The following is a 21,275-nucleotide window of genomic DNA, read 5'->3' as shown; positions in this document are numbered from 1 at the left end:
GACTACAGAGCAGTAGAGACACGTTCCCTGGAGTGATGAATCATGCTTTTCCATCTGGCAATTTGATGCACGAGTCTGGGTTTGGAGGTTGTCCGGAGAACGGTGCATTTCGGACTGCATTGTGCCGAGTGGGAAATTTGGTGGAGGCGGAATCATGGTGTGGGGTTGTTCTTCAGGAGTTGTGCTTAGCCCCTTAGTGTCAGTGAAAGGAATGTTGAATACTCTAGAATACCATCCATCCATCCATTTTCTACCGCTTATTCCCTTTTGGGGTCGCGGGGGGCGCTGGCGCCTATCTCAGCTACAATCGGGCGGAAGGCAGGGTACACCCTGGACAAGTCGCCACCTCAAGAATACCAAAACATTTAGGAAAATTCCATGTTCCCAACCTTGTGGGAACAGGTTGGAGCGGGCCCCTTCCTCTTCCAACATGATTTTGCACCAGTGCATAAAGTAAGGTCCACAAAGGCATTGATGACATAGAGTCTGGTGTGGATGAACTTGACTGGCCAGCACAGAGTCCTGACCTGAACCTGATAGAACACCTTTGGGATAAATTAGAACAGAGACTGAAAGCCAGGTCATCTCAACCAACATCAGTGTGTCACCTCACCAATGCACTTTTGGAAGAATAATCGAAAATTCCTATAAGCACACTCTGCAACCTTGTGGACAGCCTTCCCAGAAGAGTTGAAGCTGTAAGAGATGCAAAAGGTGGGCCAACATCATATTGGACCCTATGGGTTAGGAATGGGAAGGCACTTCAAGTTCATAGGTGAGTCAAGGCAGGTGGCTAAATACTTTTGGCAATATAGTGTATGTTGAATATACTATTAATTGGAGATGCGAGGCAACCATTTGCTTTGACTTTTAGATAGCTTGGTTCGATCTCTCAGAGCAGTAGTATTTTTATGGTTTATAGTTACGGTTTTGTAGACTAACTTCAAATCTAGTTACCTCTCGTCATTTTAGACAGCCTTAAAACTAAGCAATCGGGATGGACTTGCCTAATATCCACATATAAAACTGTTCGAACCATACGTCTAATTGTGCATTCTTGAATAGCCAATAAATAACACTCTGAATTATATTAGTAAAAAACATTTAAAAGGTCTGTTGAGTTTTTTCTAGCATTCTAGAAAAAGGAGGAAGGGGATAATCAATATTTTCCAGGTTTATTCTTGCTCCAAAAACATCACCCGCAGCTTCACATGCTGTCTCCATACTGCCCTTTTATAAACATTGCAAAACCCCCACATCTGACACGAGAGACTTGAGCTACCCCACTCTGCTTCCTCTTTGCACAATGTCGCTACAAACTTTTATTTATGCCGCAAAGACTCTGGTTAAGTATTCATTCCACACGCGACATCGCTGAAAAAACCGTAACATCGCAGCAAATAAAGAACAGCGGTGTAATATTGCTTGCTGTGTATTATGACTGGTTATTGCCTCGATGCAAAAAGTCTTACAGCAAAATACATTTTGTCCAGCAGATTTATTGGTACCAAAGGTCTAAGCCAGCGAGGACGTTGCAATCATATCACGATACAGTATATCAGATCCCTGCATCAGAGAACCTCTGAGCTGGACCCGCCGTGGTTCTGTTGACTATCCATTCTCTCCAAGCAGTGTTAGAACAAACTCTTTGATGGCAAAATAAAAAATAAAAAAAAAGACCAAATGAGAGAATGAGAAAAGCCCTTATCTGCAAGTTCCCTGCTCAGTGGTCACACTAATAAAGGTTTATCTTATCGTCTTCTGCTATTTTTCATCTCTAAAACTTCCTGACAAAAATGAACCTCAACTGCAAATAGCACTCCAAAGTAAAAACAGCAGGTCTCTCGTGTGTTAGGGTAGAAGTTTGCAGTCATGTTGAGTTATTTACATGCTTTTTTTTCCATGTTTTGCCGGTTGCTGACAGTGAGAGTTTGGCATGCAGTCACACTTGCAAACTGCTCTTGTGTGTTTTGGTACAATCAGGATAGCTCACAGGGGGAAAGTACGCGTGTTTGTGTTGATGTAACCACGATGGCTTTAAGGTCCGTGTGAAGAAGGGAGGACAGCTGACACCCCCCAAACTCCTTCCCCCAGAGCTCCCTGCCTGGCAGCGATAGTGCAGGTTAAAGTCCAAAAGATAAAAAGAAAACCAAAAAGAAGTAAAAATGGGCGGTAAGCTTCTCCCGGAGCTCTTCACTCTATCAGTCAGGTGGCGGGTGCGATGGTGCGGCCGCGTGGTCTGTCGCTAATGCTCCGTCCTCATTGGGTTGTCACTGCAAGACCAGTCCGACCTGGGGAGCAAAAACATCGGAATAAACACGGATTACAGAATCTTGCCATTCGCTCCATCCTAAACCTGTCCTTCTGGCCATGCTCTTCCATTCCAGTCCTCCGGGTGGTGCCAGTCAACAACGCAAAGTCTTTAATACACAAACTGGACCAAGTGGCCCCAGCGTAAGCGCACTACGACGCACTTTGGCTTGCTAGAGTGGAAGGAGTGAATCCTGCCAAGTTATGCACCACAACGTAGCGACATCATCAGCCCAAACATCACCCCAGTGTTTAAAAAAAGGAACTGCATTCCCAGTGAATGTGCAAGTAAAAACACATTTTTTTCCCTATCTTTCTACTATTAAGCCAATCAGCAGATCATGTTGTGTGTCTTGTGAGATTTGTTCCTTCCTGTCTGCCTGTCCCCTCTTAAACAAGACAGTAGCAGACAATGTTTTGATGTAGTCTTGTTTGCTATTTGTTTGCCATCCTTTCCCTTGTAAGCCAATCACTAGCAGATCATGTAGTCTCCATGGCCTTGTTTTAATTTTATATTTCCATGTCCTCTCTTAAACAAGAAACTAACGGACCGTAGTGTTGTCTTGTTTGCCATTTGTTCGGTTTCCTGTCTTTCCCCATGTCTATTCCCAATCACTAGCGGACCACGTCGTCGTCGAGATATTTATTTTTTCTTTTCTGCCTGCCTGTGCTCCCTTACACCAGAAGCTTGCAAACAATGTCTTATTGTTGTCTTGTTTGCTTTTTGGTCTTGGTTTCTAGTCTTTTCCCATTTAAACAGGACAATAGACGATGTAATATTGTCTTGTTTACTACTACTTCTCCATTTCCCCTCTTAAGCCAATCACTTGCAGATCAATAGTCTTTGGATGTTTTGCTCTCTTTTCTATCTGCCTGTCCTTTGTTAAACCAAGTACTAGCAAACATTGTTTTTATTCTTGTCGTTTTTTGTCCTCCATTTCCCATCGGTACCCTCTAAAACCAGAAAGTAGCAGACAGCATTTTATTGTCTTGTTTGCTTTTTGTTACCCATTTTCTGGTCTTTGCCTTCCTAATCCAATCACAAAGCAGATCATGTCTTCTTCAGAAATTGTGTCCTCTTTTGTGTCTGCCTGTCCCCTCTTAAACCTAGTACTACTTTAAGCTTGTTGCTGTTGTGATTTGTTTGGTTTTCTATTTCGGTCTTTTCCCTCAAACTAATCGTGTTGAAGTCTGATATTTTGTTATTTTCTTTCTGTGTATACGTATTAAAAGGGGGGCCATTATGCTTTTCCTCTTTTATGACCTAGAAATGTTGTTACAATGTCAGAGACTGATGTTAAACAACGTCTAAGTGTCAAATAAGAAGGTTCATGCAGTTGGAAGTGAGTGCCGCAAGTGGTTTTGGATCGCTCTGCACATTGGGTATTTTTTTTTTAAGTGGGGTCGCACTGACGTCAATGCGTGCCAGACTTACTTATACTGGCATAAGGGGTGAATACTGGCAGGAACTTCAAGTTATCACAATAAAATACAGTATTTTAATACCCTACATAGTTCACTGATTATTTTAAAGCGTAGCTTAAAATATTCTATATAATAAAGCGGTAGTCAATTCATCTTTGAGGTACAATCAGTGAAAAAACATGACAAAAAATACATAAATAAAATTACATTACACACGATTTGCACCTTACTCAAAAGGTACATTTTTAAACCAAAACTATAACACCACCTACCTTATGTTACCTGCAGTAGTTTTTACCCCATCCATTTTTTTTCCATTTTCTACCGCTTATTCCCTTTTGGGGTCGCGGGGGGCGCTGGCGCCTATCTCAGCTACAACCGGGCGGAAGGTGGGGTACGCCCTGGACAAGTCGCCACCTCATCGCAGGGCCAACACAGATAGACAGACAACATTCACACTCACATTCACACACTAGGGCCAATTTAATGTTGCCAATCAACCTATCCCCAGGTGCATGTCTTTGGAAGTGGGAGGAAGCCGGAGTACCCGGAGGGAACCCACGCATTCACGGGGAGAACATGCAAACTCCACACAGAAAGTGTTTTTACCCCACAAAGTGCAATATTTTTTTTACAATTACAAATTGTACCGAATAAAAATTGCTCATCGGTCTGAGGAATTTGTCTGCCTCCTCTTTAAAACAAGCTAAAGAAGGTGTTATGGTCGATGTCTTCTGTTTTCTCTCTGTCCCCGTCAAAAAAACTGTTCGGTGGCATTGCAAATTTATGACACACCTTCCCTAACCAGTGTCACGGTCCTATGTTACACCTGTCAGTTCTGGGGTCAGTATAAAGCCATGTGCAATGTGACAACTAAGGGGGATATACAGTCTATACAGAAAATATTGAAAAGTAATCTGTTACCCAGAACTGTATGATGTAGAACAGTGGTCACCAAGCTTTGAGCTCAAGATCCCTTGTTTCAGCCAAAAACCAAAACTATCTATCACTATATCTATACTTCAAAAAGAAAAAGAAAAAGAAAAAGTTTAATTTATTAAAAAATAAGTTAAAGTACCAATGATTGTCACACACACACTCGGTGTGGCGAAATTATTCTCTGCATTTTACCCATCACCCTTGATCACCCCCTGGGAGGTGAGGGGAGCAGCAGGCAGCAGCGGTGGCTGCACCCGGGAATCATTTATGGTGATTTAACCCCCAATTTCAACCCTTGATGATGAGTGCCAAGCAGGGAGGTAATGGGTCCCATTTTTATAGTCTTTGGTATCACTCTGCCCGGGTTTGAACTCACAACCTACCGATCTTAGGGCGGACACTCTAACCACTTTTGCGAGTGTTGTTTTAAAGAAAAATCTTTACGTTGTTATTATTGACTGATGGAAACTTTTTTTTTTTGTCACTATGTTTTTTTTGCCATTTTCACAATTTTTGCTGTTTTTTTTGTTTCATTTTTTTGTAATGTGCCTACTGCCAGTGACAAAGGAGTCACGGGCCACAGATGGACCCTCTGCTGCACTTTGGGTACCCCAACTGTAGAAGCTAACTGTTTATGACCACTTTAGTCTTAGTGCCGTACTATATTTGTTCATCCAATGGTCACATATGGGATGCGAGTCAGCTTATGTCAACACCGAGAAGAGTAAAATCAGCTGTTCACCTGGCGTGTTTCTCCTGTGTGATAAAGAAGGGATGAACGGGGATGTCCTTTAGCTGTCGCCTTGTTCTATCATATATTACTGCCTTTGCACATGTCAATGTTTACTTTTGTATGCACAATAAATCCACACCAAATCCGTACTTTGGAGCAATGTTCTCAGACTATAGTATTTGGCTTAATTAGTTCCCGTTGCAGGCAAGCGATGATGGTTGTGGTTGAGGGAAGTTTTTGATGTTGGATGCTAGAAAATGTCCGATGCAATACAACAGTCAGCCTTATTACAATTATTGCGGCTCTATGAATTTTGTGCACCCCACGCCACGTGCGTTTGCAAGACGAGCGGGTGTAGTGTGCGCCATGCAGCCGTGCTCGGGGTGTGGTGGCCACGGTGTCAAGAGCCTGAAGAGAGAGAGAGGCCTGTTGGCGGGTCTGTTGGTCACTCTCCAGGTTGGGGTGTCACCGATGTCAGAGTAATATTTCATTTTATTTTTCTAATATTTTCAGAATCGATCGGTAGGGTCCCAAATATCACCAGATGTAGCGCACGGGTGTCCAAAGCATGGCCTGTAACTTATTTTTTAGTGGCCCGCAGCACATTTGTTAGTGTTTTAATATTAGCATCCCAGCTGTTTTGATCATTTAACAGGTACACAATTAGGGTCAAATATTATCGTAATTGACAAATGATTACGTTAGTATGCTAGCTTTTTAAAAATGTATTAAATCCAATTTTGTAGGTAAACTCCTCAGTCATATTTTGGTACTTGGTGCATGCTAGCATTATCAGGCTAAAGTTTTAAACACATTTTAGCCTGAATAACACATTTTGGTACTTTATACACATTGCAGTTAGAATTTTAGCATGCTAACGTCAGCATGCTAAATCTTTTAGCAGTTGTACACCTCAGTATCATGTAATTTGGTATTTCACTAATGTTAATGTAAGCATACTATAGTTAGTATTGTAATGTTAGCATACATGTTTTTTAAGCTCATTTTGCTCCTATTTTTTGTTACTTGGCGCAATCGAGCCAGCGTGCTAACTATAGCATCTCAGTTTGGATTTGGCTCTTCGGCATTTACACAACATTTCTATCAAAGATATATATTCTTGTTCTTTGAAAAAAATCTATAAATTGTATCGGTTTTGAAGGTAAAAACTACTCAAATGGCCCCCATATCCTTTGATTTGTGGCACTCTGTGGAAAAGGTTTTGGCACCCCTGATGTCGGGCTTGAGGAGGAAATATTCATGTTTTTACAGTGTACCTTTTCTGAACCCATGCTGGGACATTTCCAATTGTAAAGGTAATACTGTAGATTGCCATCGCCGATGCCGAACTTCAGCTTCTCCAGGAAAGTCTTGTTTTCCATCAGGTCCAGTGCATTGAAGACATCAAAGCCTTTCTGGAAGGCAGAAAGAGGTCTATTTAGCTACCTGACAGAGAGGACTAGGATTATACATACTGGGGTCACGCACTGATTTGGCCAGGATGAGAGCGTCTGACATCAAGTCCAGCAGCGTGGTGGTGGTGTGCACGTTGTAGAAGGAGTAGGCGGCTTTTAGACTGCGGTGCACAGGGTGGTTCATGATGGTGGAGGGCAGCGTGTAGAAACTAAGCATGTCCGTCACTTTTCCATCATTCTGCCAAGAAAACAACATATTTTGAAGGCCTACTGAAATTAGATTTTCTCATTTAAACGGGAATATCAGGTCCATTCTATGTGTCATACTTGATCATTTTGCGATATTGCCATATTTTAGTAGAGAACATCGACGATAAAGTTCGCAACTTTCGGTCGCTAATAGAAAAGCCCTGCCTTTACCGGAAGTATGTGCGCGTGACGTCACAAGTTGCAGGGCTCCACACATATTCACATTGTTTATAAAGGGAGCCACCAGCAGTAAGAGCAATTCAGACCGAGAAAGAGACAATTTCCCCATTCATTTGAGCGAGGATGAAATATTTGTGAATTACGATATTGATAGTGAAAGACTAGAAAAAAAAACAACTTTAAAAAAGCGACAGCTCCGGGCGGCGGCAGTGTGAGCGTTTCAGATGTAATTAGACACATTCACTAGGATAATTCTGGAAGATCCCTTATCTGCTTATTGTTTTAATAGTGTTTTAGTGAGATTTTAAAGATTGTAAAGGCATACCGAGGTCGAATGGCTGCGGTGAACACGCAGTGTCTCAGAGAGGAGCAGAGGAGCCAAGCTCACAGCTGCCTTTTTTGACAGGTGCTGCAGGACAACGAATAATCCACTGACGTCTCCGGTAAGATATATATCACAATTTCCCCATCCAAAAACATGCTGGTTGACGTAGAGAAAACATGTTCGCTTGACGGCTCTACTTCACAACAAACAAAGAAACACCTGTGTCTCGGTGCTAAAGACAGCTGCAATCCACCGCTTTCCACCAACAGCATTGTTCTTTATAGTCTCCATTATTAAATGAACAAATTGCAAAAGATTCAGCAACACAGATGTCCAAAATACTGTGTAATTATGCGATTAAAGCAGACGACTTTTAGCCGCTAGTGGTGCAGCGCTAATATTTCCGAACAGTCCGTGACGTCACGCGTACGCGTCATCATTCTGCGACGTTTTCAACAAGAAACTCGCGGGAAATTTAAAATTGCAATTTAGTAAACTAAAAAGGCCGTATTGGCATGTGTTGCAATGTTAATATTTCATCTTTGATATATAAACTATCAGACTGCGTGGTCGGTAGTAGTGGGTTTCAGTAGGCCTTTAAGATTCCATCCATCCATTTCAACCGCTTATTCCCTTCGGGGTCGCTGGAGCCTATCTCAGACTAAAATTGTTAAAATGAGACAAAAAAACATATTTTAAAAGTTAACAATATTAACATGAGATTAAAACTGCAGTGTTTAAACTGTGACAACAGACAGACAGACAGACAATATACTAATGACTATAAAGCCAGAAAAGGCCTCACTAGTTATTACCATAATATTTTGATTGACATTTCCCTGAAAACTTGTAACATTATTTTGGAAACGACAGTATGTCGCCTGTCCCGTTACAGGCTGGGGTGACGTGTGTTTACCTCCACCAGGTAGGTGTCTATGATGTTCTCCTGGGGCAACAACCAGTGGGCCACCTCCTCCTGAGTCATGGCGGGCACCAAGTTGAAGTGGTTCAGATACTCGCGGAGGAGGCGGTGCACGGCGGGCACATCCTTCTTGGTCATTGGTCGCAGACCCGAAGTCTTTGGGGCCTGAAGAAAGAAGATGGTGGTGAAGCACAAAAAAGGAGTATCGAATGAAGCGGCTGGTGAGTGTTAAATGTGCAATGACCATCATACATCAGGTAGACGGTACAACTTCATGGTGCGCTGCATCGTCATGTTCCTGCTCAGGTGGGAAAACTTCACCTCGATCAGTTTGCGTGGGTTCAGAGAGCGATGCCAGTACCTGCGCGCTCACAGAACATTGCATGTTTCCAACAAGGCACCTTTCTCACAGAGCGTGTCCATTTCCTGGCGAGCCCTACCTGCACGTGCCCACAGGTTTAGGCAGAACCACTCCGGCCGTATAGACCGCCTGGAATATCCCCTGCAGATTGACCCGTCTCGTGATCTCTCGAATCAGTACTGGAGCGACTCGCTTAGCTCGAAGCTTCTTGTGAACGCACAGGAAGTTGATCTCTACCATTTTTTTCTCTCTAAAAAACAAACACCAAATTAACTCTTTATAACTCACATAAGTTTTTTTTTTTTTAGATTAGTAAGTTTTAATTCGTTATTGGCCAGGCCGATTATCGGCACCGATATTTGGCATTTTTGCCGTGTTTAAAAAATGTTTTGGACGCTTAAAAAAAATAAAAATAAATACAACTGCAACAGAACTACATCAGAAGATACAATATATACAAATACGATAGCAGTATTTAGTAATTAAGAAATTTAAATTCTGTGAAGTAAATAGTAATAACCACTGCTTAGTCACCAGCCCTTTTGCGCTGCATGAAATTAGTTTTATTGATTGAGGCCAATTTTGTATTTATTTAACCAATTTAAGGATAAAATATTCTCTCATTGTCAATAATTATTTCCATATATGTTTTGATTTCTGTCAAGGAATACATACGAGTTCTTGTGAGAAATCTTCCCCGGTCTGCTCAACCCCTCCTTGCAGTGCTGGTTGCCCGCAGTAAGTCTTCTTTGCCTACCTGTCAAAACTTCCAAGTTTTTCCAGGAAATTCAATTTTTATTCTTTCCTGGCGTATTCCATGTCTCGTTTTGTGTGTGTTTTTGATACTGCAGCGATGGAGACTTTCGACAAGCCTGCTGCCGCCACACTCGCAGCCTGGGCTCAATAAAAGAGCGCGACAAGTTAAATTTTTTGTAATTTAATTTAATAACGCGACAGAGATGGATGAGGGATAAGGATGACAGAAAATATCTATCTGCCAAAAATCCTAACTATGTTTAAATATCTTGACGAATAGGAGACTTATTTTAAAAGTAAAGAAGAGCAGGCAGCAGATCACACATTCTCATACTTTCTGTAACATCCAGGAAAAAATCATGTTCGCCAGCTTTAAAAATGTTTCACTCTAAGCTACGTGGAGGAGTCCTGAATTATTTTTATTTTAATGTTCCCAATATTTCAGGGTTCCTTATTAGGAAACCTTACAATGCACTAGTATGAAATTGAGGAGATGGCAAGTTATTGTGATATAGAAAAATCCCATATTTGTCCCAATTTTCTACATTATGAAATGCACACATGATAAATCCCCAGATGTTTTTATGCTGTTAAATTAACCACAACATTAGCACTGCATAAAAGATTATGTCACTACTGGTACGACGTTTCCTAAAAAATTGTGTTAAAAAAACAACTTAAAGGCTTGTCCAGTGGTTTACTGAGGTATACTATTCATGTTTAAATACAGTTTACTACAAATGAATATCGGCCTCCTTGACTACTAATAATCAGTATCGGTTTATAAGAAAACCTAACGTTTAATATCCAGCTTCAGTAGAAAAATGTTATTCCAGAGCTACGTACATGTCATAGATGCGGATATTGGCGGGGATGGCACTGATGAAGCCCACAAGTTTCTGGTTGGAGTTCACCCTCACCCCACAATGCCATTGAGGGAGCCAGCCAGGGGGTCGCAGTGCCCTGAGAAAGAAGAAAATAGTGTCTGAATTAAATAATTCACATCAGACATTATCCATCCATCCATCCATTTTCTACCGCTTATTCCCTTCCAGGGTCGCGGGGGGCGCTGGCGCCTATCTCAGCTACAATCGGGCGGAAGGCAGGGTACACCCTGGACAAGTCGCCACCTCATCGCAGGGCCAACACAGATAGACAGACAACATTCACATTCACATTCACACACTAGGGCCAATTTAGTGTTGCCAATCAACCTATCCCCAAGTGCATGTCTTTGGAAGTGGGAGGAAGCCGGAGTACCCGGAGGGAACCCACGCATTCACGGGGAGAACATGCAAACTCCACACAGAAAGATCCCGAGCCTGGATTTGAACCCAGGATTGCAGGAACTTCGTATTGTGAGGCAGACGCACTAACCCCTCTGCCACCGTGAAGCCCACATCAGACATTAATTGTGTTCAAATATTATATGTCAGAGCAGATGTATTTGTGAAATACAGTTTAAAAATAATACCAACATCAGTGTTCAACATTGAGCATGAAAACATTTACCAGAGAAGGAAGTCAGGTGAGTAGTCAAAGCGGAACATGTTGTCATCATCTTCAACGTAGTTCTCATTGAGGAGGGTGTAGAGCTCCTTGAGCTGGTTGAAAAGACAAATCATGTATTTCATTATGTGTTTCAGTCATGTGACACTGCTATTCACTGACACTGCCATAATAGCTTTTGAAAAAAGTAATCGGTATAGGCTTGGGGAAAAAATATTCCACATTCCTATTGAAAAGCAAATAAACTTAGGAATTTTTCTTAATACATCACACCATTGCAATCTGACACAATGCAGCTACGCCCCCTGGTGGCTACCAATGTCATTATTACACCAATGCTTTTCAATCAATGAAGATTTTAAAATTATTGGATTAAGAATTCGCCCCTCATCCATCTCAAACAACCTTTGGACGATGTTATCAAAAAAATGTAAATATAACTTAATGATTTTTGATACCATTTAGGCATTTAGGGTGTAATGCCCATGTCCTGCCACATCCATCCATCCATCCATTTCCTACCGCTTATTCTCTTTCGGGGTTGCGGGGGGCGCTGGCGCCTATCTCAGCTACAATCGGGCAGAAGGCAGGGTACACCCTGGACAAGTCGCTACCTCATCGCAGGGCCAACACAGATAGACAGACAACATTCACACTCACACACTAGGGCCAATTTAGTGTTGCCAATCATATGGTTACTAAATATATTCAAGAGATTACAATTGTCTGTATACACACACACACACACACACAATTGGAAACCTTTGACAATAGTACTCTTGAATGATTGACTATTACTGTCTAGTGAATTAGAATTGACCCGCAAAGACTGATTAATCTGAGGATTTATTTTTATCTTTTTACTTTCTGAAGTAGTAGTAGCAGCAGCTGACAGTTGTGGTGGCATCAGCAGAAGTGGCTTTGTTGGTCATGCCAAATAAATTTGGCAATGTTAACTGCTGCCTGCCTTTAATCGCCGACTTGTGATGAGCTAATAGCGTGTGCGATTTCACCATATTGATGTCAATTGAGTAAATTTAGGAGGTCTTTTGGCACATTCTGTAGAACACCTCTCTGTGTTTATACCCGGTAATCGGCAAGCTTTAACCATAAAATTCCAAAAGTTAACCAATCAGCCACTTTTGCTGAAATTTGCGATTTCCCATTCCCCCCACATGGATTCATTGTCTCGCTTTCGCTACAACCTAAGCACGCTCACAGGATGTAGCCTTTCAAGTATCCGGTGTTCTGACTTTGTGCACCGGCTATAGACAATAGCCAATTCAAAGGTTCCACCTGTCAATCATCACAATATACCTTCAATCAAAATTATTAAAGAGGCACTGCACTTGAGCCCTCTAAATAAACATCCAAATGTATCTCTTTAAAACATGCTGTAAAAATGCATATCCTTTGAAAATATGCCTTATGATTAGCTACCAACTGGAAGATACATTTTAAATCAGGATAAAAGTTGAAAAAAACTGTTAAATGTTTCACGGAATAATAAATTACCATCATACAAGGAGTGCAAATGATGCATGTGTTTGAAAACACATGACTGATTTAAAGGGGAACATTATCACAATTTCAAAAGGGTTAAAAACAATAAAAATCAGTTCCCAGTGGCTTGTTTAATTTTTCAAAGTTTTTTTCAAAATTTTACCGGTCCCGGAATATCCCTAAATAAAGCTTTAAAGTGCCTTATTTTCGCTATCTTCGAAACCACTGTCCATATCCCTGTGACGTCATACAGGGCTGCCAATACAAACAACATGGCGGTTATCACAGCAAGATATAGCGACATTAGCTCGGATTCAAACTCGGATTTCAGCAGCTTAAGCGATTCAACAGATTACGCATGTATTGAAACAGATAGTCGGAGTATGGAGGCAGATAGCGAAAATGAAATTGAAGAAGAAATTGAAGCTATCGAGCGAATAGCTATTGACGCTATTCGGCCACAGCATGGGTGTACCTAATGAAGTGGCCCATAGCATGGATGCCTTATTAGCATCGCCGGTAAAATGTGCGGACCAAACGATCAGGACTTTCGCATCTTGTGACACTGGAGCAACTTAAATCCGTGGATTGGTAAGTGTTTGTTTTGCATTAAATGTGGGTATCTAGTTTCAAATCTACATACAGCTAGCGTAAATAGCATGTTAGCATTGATTAGCGTAGCATGTTAGCATCGATTAGCTGGCAGTCATGCCGTGACCAAATATGTCTGATTAGCATATAAGTCAACAACATCAACAAAACTCACCTTTGTGATTTCGTTGACTTAATCGTTGCAAATGCATCTGTAGGTTATCCATACATCTCTGTGCCATGTCTGTCTTAGCATCGCCGGTAAAATGTGCAGACACTCTGGCAAATTCAATGGGGGTCTGGCGGCAGATTTCGTGCCAGTGGTGCAACTTGAATCCCTCCCTGTTAGTGTTGTTACACCCTCCGACAACACACGACGAGGCATGATGTCTCCACGGTTCCAAAAAATAGTCGAAAAAACGGAAAATAACAGAGCTGAGACCCGGTGTTTGTAATGTGAAAATGAAAATGGCGGCTGTATTACCTCAGTGACGTCACGTTCTGACCTCATCGCTAAAAGACCGATAAACAGAAAGGCGTTTAATTTGCCAAAATTCACCCATTTAGAGTTCGGAAATCGGTAAAAAAAAAACAAGGTCTTTTTTCTGCAACATCAAGGTATATATTGACGCTTGCATATGTTTGGTGATAATGTTTCCCTTTAAACATTTTAGAAAAGGACATGTCATGGACTTATATTGGAAAATAGCAATAAGCCCTTTATATGCACTAAAAAGAGGCTGGGTTAATGAAACATATTGAATAGATTGTATTTTACACCTCTGTTTTTTATAATGGGTACAGTAAGTTATGTATAAAGTGTTAGGCAGCTGAAGGAACTATATTATTAATTTACTGTGGGAATGTCAGAGGATAAAGTGTTGTGGTCTGCTGTGAGAATTGCCTTAGTTGTCCATCTTAGGCCATCATAGGTCATGTGAAGTGTCTGCGACACAAGACTCGCTAATGTTAGCCAAATTAGCGCATGTGTGTTGAACTAGAGACGAATCTGAGCTTCCTTATTACCATGACATGTGACCGAAGAATGGCAAAACTTGGGCCTACGGAGCCTCTTAATTTTGCCATCCAGTGGAGTGTCCGCTATGCGGGCAGCGCTTTCGGATCGTGTCCAGTTTGAAAGCCATAGACGAAAGACAGAAATACATAGCAATTTATCAATGATCGCAACATTATTATGTACATTTTCTTTTCTCGTTTGTTTGTTTGATTGATGTATTGACTGACGGCCAAATCCGACAATTACATTTTTAATGCCTCTGGACATCGTATTTAATGATTTTTGATAAAATCCAAGGCCTTAATTTTTGCTAAATCCACTTACTGACTTGAAATATTTTTTTATGCACCGCATAATATGTTGGGTTTTTGATGAACAGTTTGCACTTTAGTGTCTCTTAACACAGCAAAGAGATTTTTTTTTTTTGTGCAAAACAGTGATCCTCTCTAGTGACAAAAAAGTAATGTCACATCCTCTTACCACAGCGGCATTGCCCAAGTCGAGGGTGTCCCAGCTGAAACCCTGCGGGAGGCTGTAGGGCTCAACGCGAATGTTGTCCTTGTCGGGTTCGATGGAGCCGTGCGATGTCACCGTCTCGCCTGGAGGGGAAAAAAATCCCAACAAAATACTTTAATGGCGGCTCATCAGGGAGACCTATCGAATGCAGCGGTCTTACCCAGCTTTGGCACCGGCTGCGTGTCCCAGAACTGGTAACTCCTTCGGGTGGCCTCCTCCATGGTCTTGGCGGGACCTTGGCACACGGACAAGAGCTCGATGGCTGTTTGGATCTCCTGCAGCTTGTCAGCGGGCAACGAATTCACCTGGGAGAAATAGCAGAAAAGCCATGCAATCGAATAGTTCAATACTCTAAAACTATATTGTAGTTTGTTTTTAACTAATAAACAGCATAAAAACGGCTTTAAGGTAAATATTTGCTCCTGGAAATATACTTAGTTTTTTATTTAAGTCTGGAAAAAAAGCACTGTTATGTTTCAGTCATACCTTTGCAATAGGATCTTCAGAAACTTCTGTGGCACTGCTTTTCTTCTTCTTCTTCTGCTTTCTTTTCTTCTTTTTGGCACCACTGTCACTGATACACAAAACATTAAGAATTTAAAAAAAACATCTGTTATGTCCTTTTTCCAGTGCTAGTGGGATTTCATATTTTACTGCATATTTTACAAGTCCAGGCTGAGTAAATATGAAGGTTTATTTCATGTATGCATATCTGCAGGTGTGTTTGTTCGGTGTGTAACTGATTTTTCAGCACAGGGCCATTCCAATTCACAAATTTAGTGAGAATCAAAATGTCCATTCGGCATTCTGATGCACCTCCACAAGCTCAGGAATTGTGCGTAACAGTGAACAAAATGGTGAGGCAGCAGTTTGCAGTTGCTTCCTTCAAAAAATATTTAAACTGTTAACACAAAAGCCAATCCGTACATTTTGTTCCTTTCTGTAAATTAACTGAACAGTCACGTTAAAACCGGGATATGCTCTTCCGTTACACCCTTAATATTTGTGTAATGAGGAAGAGCTTGTCCGAAAGATATCAGAGGTGTTATTAAGATTTATGGCTTATTTCGGAAAAAAAGAATCTACAGAAAAAACAACAGACACTAAGTTTTGATTTCTAGTCTATTTATGGAATTTTTTCACAAATTTAAAATCTATCAATATGGCCTTTGCATTCTTTGACAATTTAATTATTCGACACCTTTAGATATTGATAGAGACAGCTTTTTTCTCATTATGTATTTTAGCTCTTTTTTGTAAAATTTTTACTGTTGCTTTTTTAGACAATATGTTGCGGGTCATCAAATCAAATGGTCCCAGGTCCTCACTTTGGACATCCCTGCCTCACAGTACATTAAGATGTTGACAATTACAAGGCAGCTTCTTTACTTTAGGCTAAATTAGACAAAAACACATTCAACTGACACTCAAAAGTCTCAGAAGACGGAGCACCAAATTTAATTGATATCGTCCAGTGATCAGGGAAAACAATCAAGCGTTTTCTGCCAAATAGCCACTGCAGGGGTTGCAAGAAAAATTAATTTTTTAGGTATTTATGCTTTGCTGGCATCTCAAATCACTTTAACCTCATGTCCTCGCACAGCTAGTGTCATAACCTCCTTATTCACCCACGATCCCATCCATCCTTCTATCCTTACAGAGCATAATCTCATTATTGTCCAAGGGCGAGTCCTGGCCGGCCCACATTTGTGACACCAGCCCAGATGGCATGTCACATGACCTTTTTGCCGAGGTTCTACAATGCATGTGGACTCATGTATGGATGCATGTACAAGTGGGGGGTGTTTGACAATGGACAACAAAACATTGTAGTTTGTTCTACAAGCTTCCACTTAGCAGCAAAGGGCCACAAGTGTTCTTTGTGCTCGTCGGTCGCTTGGGTAAAGCGTCACATGATCAGGTTTTAAAAAAAAAAAAAAAAAAAAAGGAAAAACCTGACATGGTTTCCAGTTTGATCTTATCAAGAGAAGATTTCTCAACACAGATTCCAAAAAACATTGAATGGTAAGAAGTGGAGCATAATACAAAAAATGCTGCTTAATTCAAAAGGGAACTGTATTTTTTTTTTCCAAATGTTTGCCTATTATTCACAATCCATATGTAAGCCATAACTTTATATTTTTTAATGCATTTTAAGTTGTAAAATACAGCAAGTACAAGGGGTGGCTATCAATGTGGCTAATGGGGGAACACTATACAGCCCATAAAGCCCTTTAAAAAACATAAAAACCAAAATTTACCAAGTATTATTGTTAGTTATTATAAGCTCTAACATTCAAAAACTACTTTTAGCCACACTGTGATCACAGAGAGGTAACTAGCTTATGCTGCTATATGGATATTAATATATCTTAGTTGGTAAAAGTTGATTTTAGATTATAAATCCTGCCTCTCACATGGGTAGTAGAAGGTTCTGGCCATTAAACCGTGACATTTAATTTAGACTTGGAGATGGCGAGAAAGATACAAAAAATGGTTGTTTGTGGACATATTTTTAATCCAAACAGGAAGATATAAACATCCAGTCAGAGCAGACAATGTACAGTAAGTGATTGTTATGCACTTAGCAATACTGCTACGTGATGCTTAGGGTTTCACTAAAGCTGCATTTGTTTAGCACACAGCTTTAAAACCTGTACCTCACCCTACTTATATTCAGACAAAAAAATATAAGGTTCCTGATCATCATTATTTGTCCCAAAGTAGTCGTTGGTGGCTCTCATGAAGTCTACCATGAATCAATCAATCAATCAATGTTTATTTATATAGCCCTAAATCACCAGTGTCTCAAAGAGCTGCACAAACCACAACACAAACCACAACGACATCCTCGGTAGAGCCCACATAAGGGTAGTGTTAATGTTACCATGAATTGATTTACGTGGACCCCGACTTTAACAAGTTGAATAACTTATTCGGGTGTTACCATTTAGTGGTCAATTGTACGGAATATGTACTGTACTGTGCAATCTACAAATAAAAGTTTCAATCAATCAATCAATCAATGTTGTAGGAAAAAGTAAACGTTGTGATGCGTCTGTGAAATAATACGCCGCTGTTTGCTAAAGTGTGTAAAATACTTAAATGTTACATGTTATTATGAAAGCGCCTGTTACTGCATTACATGTATACTTATAGCGTGTATAAAAAAACAAGGAAGGCTTTTTTGATGTTTATTTTTTGAAGCGCTTTATTGACTTCATTGTTAGCTGACTTTTGCTAGTGTTGTTTTTTTATTTAGAATGCATTAAGAAGGAAAAAAGGTGTTCTTGTCTTACAATGGGACTGTGAATGATGGGCAGAATTTTTAAAAAGTGCAGTTCCCCTTTTAATTTAATCTCCAATTTGCATATTCCAGTAGCAGGACACACCTTTATATTTACTTGGTAATGTTACCATTTCATGAATATTAATGTGAAAAATTAAACGGTTGCTGTTTACTGAGAGTTGTGTTCAGACATTAGACCTTTTAAAGGCCTACTGAAACCCACTACTAACGACCATGCAGTCTGATAGTTTATATATCAATGATGAAATATTAACATTGCAACACATGCCAATACGGCCAGTTTAGTTTACTAAATTACAATTTTAAATTTCCCGCGGAGTTTCTTGTTGAAAACGTCGCGGAATGATGACGCTTATGTTGACGCCTGTTTGTGACGTCTCGGGTTGTAGCGGACATATTACGGCTAAAAGTCATCTCATTTCATCGCATAATTACACAGTAATTTGGACATCTGTGTTGCTGAATCTTTTGCAATTTGTTCAAATAATAATGGAGATGTCAAATAAGAATGCTTTTGGTGGAAAGCGGTGGATTGCAGCTGCTTTTAGCACCGAAACACAGCCGGTGTTTCTTTGTTTGTTGTGAAGCTTTAACACAGAGCGGTCAAGCGAACATGTTTCTCTACGTCAACAAGCAAGTTTTTGGATTGGAAAATTGTGATATTAAATTGGCTCTTACCGGAGACTTCAGTGGATTATGGGACCTCCTCCTGTAGCTGTCAAAAAGGCAGCTGTGATCTTGGCTCCTCTCAGAGACACTGGCAAACACCGCAGCCATCCAACTTTCGGGTATGACAGTATAATCTCACTAAAATACTCTTAACACAATAAGCAGATAAGGGATTTCCCAGAATTATCCTAGTAAATGTGTCTAATTACATCTGAAACGCACCCACTGCCGGAGCAGTCGTTTTTTTGTTGTTTTTTTTAGTGCCTCATTTGAACTTTCGTCATCCACGAATCTTTCATCGTCGCTCAAATTAATAGGGAAATCGTCGCTTTCTCGGTCCGAATAGCTCTTGCTGCTGGAGGCTATGATTATAAACAATGTGAGGATGTGAGGAACTGTCACACCAAATTTCTCCCCCCCTACAAAAACCTTCCCCACGTGATGTCATGTGCACATCGTCTGCTACTTCCGGTAGAGGCAAGGCTTTTTTATCAGCACCTAAAGTTGCAAACTTTATCGTCAGCAAAAATATGGCAATATCGCGAAATGATCAAGTATGACACATAGAATGGACCTGCCATCCCCATTTAAATAAGAAAATCTAATTTCAGTAGGCCTTTAAGAAGGAAAAAAGGTGTTCTTGTCTTACACTGGGACTGAGAATGATGGGCAGAGTTTTTTAAAAAGTGCAGTTCCCCTTCTAATTTAATCTCCAATTTGCATATTCCAGTAGTTAAAGTTTAAGTACCAATGATTGTCACACACACTCTTGGTGTGGCGAAATTTTTCTCTGCATTTGACCCATCACCCATGATCACCCCCTGGGAGGTGTGGGGAGCAGTGGGCAGCAGCGGTGCCGCGCCCGGGAATCATTTTCGGTGATTTAAACCCCAATTCCAACACTTGATGCTGAGTGCCAAGCAGGAAAGAACTGAGTCCCATTTTTATAGTCTTTGGTATGACTCGGCCGGGGTTTGAACTCACAACCTACCGATCTCAGGGAGGACACTCTAACCACTAGGCCACTGAGTATGTGTAGCAGGACCCAACTTACTATTTACTTTGTAATGTTACCATTTCATGAATATTAAAGTGAAAAGTCAAACGGTTTACTGTTTACTGCGAGTTGGGGATAGGTTGATTGTCAACACTAAATTGGCCCTAGTGTGAATGTTGTCTGTCTATCTGTGTTGGCCCTGCGATGAGATGGCGACTTGTCCAGGGTGTACCCTGATTGTAGCTGAGAGAGACACCAGCCCCCCCACCCCCCGCGACCCCAAAGGGAATAAGCAGTAGAAAATGGATGGATGGAAGTGTACCGACATTTGCCCTTTTAAGGAACATCTACAGTCGGTGTTCAAAGGGTGATCGAAAAAAACGCCAAGGCCCCCGTTTGACAAGACCACCTGTTTAATGAAAATACAAAAAAAGAAACTAGTTTCGTTGTAATTTTGGCTACTTTGTTCAAGAGGGTTTATCATAGACAATGGGAGGTTTTGACAGCTATGTTAGCTTGCACGCTAATTAGCAAAATGTCAATCAGTACCAGTTGTTTAGGCACACTGAAATATACACATGAAGAGTATGTTTTTTTAAAAGTGTCAACTAAAGTCAAAGCTATGTGATTGTTCTGTGGGATTTGAAAGTGTAGTTTTGATAGCTTTGTTTTCGGCTTTTCCAACAGCCCTACAACGCCTTGGCTAGGCGTCGCGGAGCTTCAACCCCGCCCAAATGCCCGCTCTGGACCAATAGCATCACAGAACACTAAAGCAAACACCTCCCCCAGCCAATGGGGTTACAGCAAGTGGGCGGGACATCCACCCCTAGTCGGCTAGCTCCCCCGACAAGCTCGCCGTGGCCAGCATGTACTCGCCTTTACTTTTTCTTTCATTTCACCGAGAATATTCTTTCAGCGCCACGACGCCCGCTAAGCTTTCTTACCCATCGCCCAGGTGGTGCTCTTCGTTTTCACAGTCGCTGCAGTGTCCGTGATCTTCTAGGTCTTCTTTCCCCGGCAACGGTGCTGTCTCATTCTCGTCCGCCATCTTCAATCAGGAAGTGGAGTGTCAGCGCATGTCCTCTAGGCCTTTAAACGTCCCTTGCTCTCATTGGTCAGTGAGCGGTGACGTCACTGTTGACATTAACTGTCAATGTGTTCGCTATGAATATGTTAAAATTTTCCGAATGCATCACAAAACAGTGATGATCAAAGTCACAATGGATGTGTTTTTTCGATATTCTCTCTCACAGACTCCCCAACAACATGCGTTCTTAGGAACATGGCTATTTAAAGGCCTACAGAAATGAGATTTTCTTATTTAAAGGCCTACTGAAACCCACTACTACCGACCACGCAGTCTGATAGTTTATATATCAATGATGAAATATTAACATTGCAACACATGCCAATACGGCCTTTTTAGTTCACTAAATTGCAATTTCAAATTTCCCGGGAGTTTTTTCTTGAAAACGTCGCGTAATGATGTGTACGCGTGACGTCATGGGCTGTTATGAAATATGAGCGCTGCGCACACACACAGCTAA

At 41.0% G+C, this 21,275-nt stretch overlaps 1 protein-coding gene across 1 annotated transcript; it reads right to left on the bottom strand.

Moving 5' to 3' along the window:
* Positions 1-1,479: 1,479 nt before the first annotated feature.
* nmt1a (N-myristoyltransferase 1a) lies at positions 1,480-20,824 on the bottom strand. The gene is made up of 12 exons (XM_061905471.1): positions 20,673-20,824; positions 15,239-15,326; positions 14,913-15,057; positions 14,717-14,835; positions 11,128-11,219; positions 10,462-10,578; positions 8,939-9,109; positions 8,751-8,859; positions 8,493-8,663; positions 6,896-7,060; positions 6,685-6,822; positions 1,480-2,291 (listed from the first exon to the last, which is right to left on the bottom strand). The coding sequence occupies exons 1-12, from the start codon at positions 20,774-20,776 to the stop codon at positions 2,271-2,273; spliced, it is 1,440 nt and encodes a 479-aa protein (XP_061761455.1). The 5' UTR covers positions 20,777-20,824; the 3' UTR covers positions 1,480-2,270.
* Positions 20,825-21,275: the final 451 nt, after the last annotated feature.

The sequence above is a fragment of the Nerophis ophidion genome, linkage group LG07, assembly GCF_033978795.1.
Source record: "Nerophis ophidion isolate RoL-2023_Sa linkage group LG07, RoL_Noph_v1.0, whole genome shotgun sequence".
Lineage (NCBI taxonomy): Eukaryota > Metazoa > Chordata > Actinopteri > Syngnathiformes > Syngnathidae > Nerophis > Nerophis ophidion.
The sequence above is the reverse complement of the archived record's forward strand: the minus strand, read 5'-3'. Positions and strand labels throughout refer to the sequence as shown.

Coding starts and splice junctions, on each gene's coding strand:
- nmt1a (XM_061905471.1), bottom strand. CDS start 20,776: ATGGCGGACGAGAATGAGACAGCACCGTTGCCGGGGAAAGAAGACCTA. Junction 15,327..20,672: donor GAGCACCACCTGGGCGATGG/GTAAGAAAGCTT, acceptor TTTGTGTATCAG/TGACAGTGGTGCCAAAAAGA. Junction 11,220..14,716: donor ACTTGGGCAATGCCGCTGTG/GTAAGAGGATGT, acceptor CTTTTCAACCAG/CTCAAGGAGCTCTACACCCT.